This window comes from Pygoscelis adeliae, unplaced genomic scaffold (assembly GCF_000699105.1).
Source record: "Pygoscelis adeliae isolate BGI_AS28 unplaced genomic scaffold, ASM69910v1 Scaffold4, whole genome shotgun sequence".
Lineage (NCBI taxonomy): Eukaryota > Metazoa > Chordata > Aves > Sphenisciformes > Spheniscidae > Pygoscelis > Pygoscelis adeliae.
Window position 1 is genome coordinate 10103645 of NW_008824986.1, and position 6221 is coordinate 10109865.

Consider the following 6221-nt stretch of genomic DNA (forward strand, 5'->3'; position numbering starts at 1 on the left):
GGGGGGCGCTGGCCACAGGGCGGCTCAGCTGCTGGAGCCAGGCAGGTAGGAATCAGTTAAATTAACCCCTCTCTTTCCTTCACACACAGGTCGCACTGCACAGGCGGTTGCGGTCCGAGCCAAGGCGTTCGGCTTCAACGTGATATTTTATGACCCATACCTGCAGGACGGGATAGAGAGGTCCCTGGGAGTCCAGCGGGTCTACACGCTCCAGGACCTGCTCTATCAGAGCGACTGTGTCTCGTTGCACTGTAACCTTAACGAACATAACCACCACCTTATCAACGACTTCACGATTAAGCAGGTAATTTGCCTCATGCACACGACCGAGGAGAGCGCTCTGCTCTTCAGTGGGCAAACCCCAAGCGTCGGTGCTGGCCGTGGGTCCCTCTGCAGTCATGGCCACAGCGAGCCAGTGCCTTAGTGCCTACGGGCTACCTCTGAAATAGCTGGTTGCACCCAACAGCCCATCTGTCTCCCCATAGTGTTTACCTGGGGGGGGAGTGTGCTACCAGGTAAGCAAGCCCTACGCCCGCGGTGTGGAGGTGACAGCGGGAGAGGGTTTTGTTCGCTGATACAAGCCAGAGCTGGGCTTTCCATAGAAAACCCACATGCACTGACTGAGATGGGGATTGCTCTGGGGCAGGAGCACACAGCTGCTCAGCATGAAAAGCGAGGTGCAGTCCCAGCCGGAGGAGGCACTCCGGGGCGCCTGCTGCTGTGTCAGGACAGGGTAGGACCGGGTCACTGCACCGAGCTCACTCTCATCTCTCTCTCCCCGGCCGCTGCCAGATGAGGCAAGGAGCGTTCCTGGTGAACACGGCGCGCGGGGGGCTGGTGGACGAGAAGGCCTTAACTCAAGCCCTGAAGGAGGGACGGATACGAGGGGCTGCGCTTGACGTGCATGAGTCTGAACCGTTTAGGTAAAGCTCTGGCTTTTTCTTGGGTTGCTGTTTGTAGTGGTGTGGCCAGGGGCTACACAACACCCACACGCCTTGTCATACAACGCCAGCACTAGGGACAGTCCTGCTGGTTTGAGAAAAGGCCCGGCACCTTGCAGCATCCATCGGGCATGGGGTGGCACCAGGGTTACAGGTGTTTGAAGGGACATTGGGAGCTTAGAACAAGCAATCAGCCTGTGTTCTTAAAAAAAAAAAAAAAAAGCGCTCGCTAGGCCATGAGAACAAATTTACTGTGTTGAGCGTTGGGCATTTTTGCCCACAGGCTGCTGCTGCTAGCTGGGAAGGGGTTGGTTATAAGTGGGAGTGCAGCTCCTCTCACCGCAGATTGGGGATGGGGGTAGTACTAGTAGGTTGCTGGTGCTTTCAGAAACAATTTTTAAAAAAAGAGTGTGCTCCTACAAGGAGGAACCCCCATATCCACCCCCTCCCATCTTGCGCTGGGTGACCCGCAGCCTGTCCCTGCAGCCCCACGCTGCTGCAGAGACACCCCCAGGCGTTTATTCCTGGGGGAACATTATGAACAACCACCCAGTAGATTGGTTTTTCAGCCCTGTTGGCTCTTTTTTTGGTGCATTTTCAGTTTGTGCCCTGCACTGGACCCGTGCTTCCTCCCCCATGTTTCCGTGGCCATTTCAGGCTGGCAGGACGCTGTTGGGCTCCTTCTAGCCCAGGGGCCACAGGCAAGGAAGGGGCTGGGGGCCGAGGCATGCATACGCAGAGGGCAGGCCACAAGCCTTTTGCCATTTGTAACACATTTTATTTGCTTTTTAAACATTGATTAATCTTTCTTTTTTTCCTCCTGGCTACCAGTTTTGCTCAAGGCCCATTGAAAGATGCTCCTAATTTAATCTGTACTCCGCACACCGCTTGGTACAGTGAGCAGGCGTCACTAGAGATGAGAGAAGCTGCTGCTACTGAAATACGGCGTGCGATCACAGGTACCCAGCCCCGGGGTAGCTCACGTGTGCACCTGGAATGTGAGCCAGGAGGGGTAGAGACAGAGCAGGAGACTGGGAAAGGGGTCTAACACCAATTTTCTTCCCAGCAAAAGAGCTGAGAAACCAAACTTTACTTTTCTGTCATGTGAGTGTGTTTGTGCTTGGGTGGGGGGTTTTTGTGGGTTTTGTTGTTTGTTGGTTGTTTTTTTTTTTTTTTAAATCAATGGGGCACTTGTGCAGCACAGCAAAGACTAGTGTCCATGACCGGGAAGAAGAGGACAGTGAAGCAATAATTCCTGCCCCTTTTAATGGTGCTAACCTAAAATATGGTGCAGACCATAGCCAACTGCATGCCAAAACCAAATCCCAAAGCAGTGAAGGCACCTGTGTCTAACTCTTGCGGTAACTGAGCTTGCTCCAAGATGATGGGCACGATACTCCAGCAAATGAGTGGTTCTCTTGTCCTAAAAATTGCCCCCCTTGTTAACCTGGATGGCATAGCTTCATGTCTGGCTAGCCCCTGCTTTGAAATCAGCAGGCTCAAGGCAACAGCTTTTCTAAAGCAGAGACGTGGGACTCAGGGTAGGAAACTGGTCTCCAACCCTGCACCTCAGGACAGCCAAAACGTCCTCCTGAAACAAGGGATACGGGATTTCTGTGCCTCCCCCTGCCACCTTTATACTAACAAATATAGTGAAATGGAAAAATTGTAGCTTATTATTAGAGGGTGATAAAGCTAAGACTCACCTGACACATACTTACCTTTATTACCAACTCCAGGGCGCATCCCAGAAAGCCTAAGAAACTGCGTGAATAAGGAATTCTTTGTCACAACAGCTCCGTGGTCAGTAATAGATCAGCAAGCAATTCATCCAGAGCTCAATGGTGCCACGTACAGGTAAGCCGGAGAAGAGGCCCATCGCAGCCCGCCGCGGCAGCCAGTTCCCCTGCAGAGGTAGGGTTTGGGGTTCCAGCTGCGAAGCGAGCATGAAAGCGCAAGCAACAACTTCTGCATTGGCTCAGCCGGTGACTGTGCAGTCCCCCTCCTTGGGGACTAGTACTTACATCACTGGGATTACTAACGCTGCTTGATTTAACCACGGGTTTATAAAGCCTCCCATTTATGAAGCCTTCATTCTGGTGGGCCAGCAGTCACTTGCGTGGCATCTCCGTAAGTGCCAGGACCCCCAGACCCCTAAACAAGCAGGACGTAACCTCTGCGCTGAAGAAGCAATCGCAGTTTTGCTCTGCGCATTCACTGACTGCTTGGGCTGTGAGCCTGGGGGTTAATGAGCCAGGGTAAAAACTCCAAATACAGGTCTGTAGTCAGGTGGCCTAATTTCCACCTAAATCCCTGAGATTAGGGTTACTTATCGCTCCACTTTGGACAGCTCAAAGCGTGCTGATAGGAGACATTAGGCATGAGGACTCAGCTGGAGCATGGGCAACCTTCAGCATTGCCAAAAATTGGGTCATGTTACAGGGCAGAGGCGGGCAGGAGTGCATCCCGCAGCAGAGCCCTTGAGAGGGCAAGGCCCCGAGCAATGCTTGTGCCATGGCCCTGCACGCTTGCAACTGCCTGCAGGTCACAGGCAGTGAAAGCTCGCTTTGACCAGCAGAACACGTAGACTTCTCCTTTCTCAAACTCAGTGTCAGTTCTTGGAATACGTATAACTCACCCTGCTCTTAGAAAGGAAGATGGACCAGATCCAACCCTATTTTTCAACTGTGCTCTCTGGTTACATGAGGAAGATGCAGCTCACCTTCCGTAGAGGGAAAAATTATGAACGGGGTGTAGGTGTTCAAAGGTATTCACACGCAGGGATAATTAAGTCATCGTGCTAGCGTTTGGCATTTCAGAGAGCATTCAAGATGATCCCTTACCCAATTTTTCAAAAGAGAAAGGCTTCCTTACGGTTCAGCCACCTGTTAGCAGGTACAGAACAAGATGCAGTCCCAGTATCATAGTAGAGAACCCTTACCCAAGACACAGCAGCATTGGTTTAACATTTAACATTGAGCAATCCCATGTAATTTAAAAGAAAAACTGAACTCAGCTCTAGTAGAGAAGTGGAATCTCTGTCCTCCTTGTTTTCTCCATAGCCTCTGCAACAGCGGTTGGGTCATTTGTGCTGTCTGTGGCGAGCTCTGACACGACAAACCTGCCCCTCTCTCTCCCCTCTCCCAGGTATCCACCTGGGATGGTCAGTGTCGCACCGGGAGGAATACCAGCAGCTATGGAGGGCATCATTCCCGGAGGCATCCCCGTTACTCACAATCTTCCCACAGTGGCACATCCTTCTCAAGCTCCATCTCCTAACCAGCCCACAAAACACGGGGACAACAGGGAACATCCCAACGAGCAATAGCAGATAATTTAAAAATCATTCAATAAACTTGGGACCAAGAGACATTGGAAAAGAAGTTATACATGAACTAAAAAAAGAATTTGATACAAAATTTGTAATGTTGATTTTGGACAGACGCATCATTGATGTTCCAGTGTTAACGACAAAGTGATAGCAGTCAAGACTGGGGAGAAGCCCTGAAGAAGTCACCTGCTTACTGAAGCGCTGAAAACTAGGATGTGATACATTAATGATCAACTTCTGTTATTGTGTGTTAAGTTTCCTTCATCTGTGCATCAACCACATGAATAAAAATAGATTTTTTTTTTCCCCTCAATTCCTTGGGAAGGACAGGGCTTCTGCACCTGTTTTCAAACCATTGCATTAAGCAATCCGTACAGAGTTAATGCAGAAATGTAAGAGGAAACCATTATGTGGCTTCAGCCCTTTCCTTACTCTTGTATCTGGTTACCTCTTCTAACGGGAGGCATCAGTACTGGCTTAGAAGTGGAAGGAAAAAAAAAAAAAAAATCCTTTTTGCAGTCTCACAGGGCCAGTGACGTGTAACAGAAGTTCTCCTGCCAGGTTTAAGTTCTAGCCATTCCAGCTGGGATCCGTGGGATGGGGAGGGGAAAAAGGGCTCCTGGCAACGGCCGCTGCCCTCCCCAGCTAAGGAAAAAAACAAACCGCCAGTCTCTTCTCTGCCCAATACACTGAATAAAGTAGCTGTGCATTCACCTACGCCCTGCAATGATGCAAGAAAAAAAAAAAAAAGAAAAAAGAAGAAAGTATTGTTTCACACACTATTTGTACTCAAATATATTTTCTCAGTTTTAAATCTGCAGCTATTTTATCAAGTGGAAAAAGTCTTGAGCTGGAAAGGGTTCAAGAATAATGTTGCATTTCCTTATGTCTCAGGAAACACTTTTTATGGTAACTTGTCAGACTGTCTATGAACAAAACCCACTTTTTTAGACATTGATAAAAGTCTTCTTTTCTTCACGTGATATTTTATACAAGAACACTTCAAAATGTGTTATTAGATGTGACTGATTTTAACAAATCCTATTAGATTTGTATCAACTAGTTACATGTTATATTCATAGTCTTTTGTGAATCATCGCCTTTGTTTTTAAAAAGATGGCCTATTTTGAGCCTTTGTATGGGTACATTCCTGTTTCTGTGACAAAAAAAAAATCTTAAGCTGTCCCAAACAGAAAAAAAAAACCAATGGCTATCAGAAGTATGTTTTGTTTTAGTGTGTTACCGTTATTGTATTTGTTTATTGTAAAGGTGGACATTTAGCGTTCAGTGCAGTTTTCAATAAAAAGTGATAAAATTTCTGTAATTTCTGAAAGGTAAGAGCTCTCGCTGCAATCTGACTAACGCTGTAAGTTAAAGACATTGAGAACGCACAGTAAGATACAGAAATGCAACTCTGATCACACTGTGCCCTCCTCCGAAACCGAGTATGGTTTCACAGCGGAGAGCAGGTAAGTTTTCCTCGAGTCTGACTTCGGTACTTCTGGCACTTGAGCAGCAGCTGGGACCCGCTCCTGTCAGGGTCAGCAGAGGGATGACGCTTAAAGAGAGCCGTGATTGGCATCGGCTGAGGATCTGTCCTTGGCTTCCTGCAACAGGCGTGAGAAACACAGTAGAACCTCGGTTCAAGCTTGCTGCGTGCAGGTCAGTTTTAAAATTGCACTGCTGGGGAAACGCTTGCTGAATTTCGTTTCCTATCCAGACTTTCAGGTGGTGCTATCCATAAGCTGTAAACTTACTCACGATTTGCTGTGAATACTTAAAAATCAAGCGGGACATTACATGCAGCCTAGCTGGAAAAAGATCACTATGGTTTCCATTAAGCTATGAAGGCAGCTGCAACGTTTTTTGTACGTACTCAAGAAACGAAGCATTAGCACACACTAGGGAACAAAGCTGAAAACATGCTTGAGAGGTGCTAGCAGCTTCAA

The 6221-nt window shown here is 48.3% G+C and overlaps 1 protein-coding gene across 2 annotated transcripts in view; it reads left to right on the plus strand.

The window, feature by feature from the left end:
• CTBP2 (C-terminal binding protein 2) overlaps nucleotides 1–5605 on the plus strand; it is an 80256-nt gene extending 74651 nt beyond the window's left edge. For both annotated transcript variants that reach the window (XM_009325865.1, XM_009325866.1), the window contains 5 exons: nucleotides 90–304; nucleotides 793–923; nucleotides 1773–1900; nucleotides 2681–2798; nucleotides 4089–5605. In XM_009325865.1, the coding sequence (XP_009324140.1) occupies nucleotides 90–304; nucleotides 793–923; nucleotides 1773–1900; nucleotides 2681–2798; nucleotides 4089–4269 (773 nt within the window). In that variant the 3' untranslated portion in view covers nucleotides 4270–5605. The remainder of the gene's footprint in view (nucleotides 1–89; nucleotides 305–792; nucleotides 924–1772; nucleotides 1901–2680; nucleotides 2799–4088) is intronic.
• The last annotated feature ends 616 nt before the right edge of the window (nucleotides 5606–6221 follow it).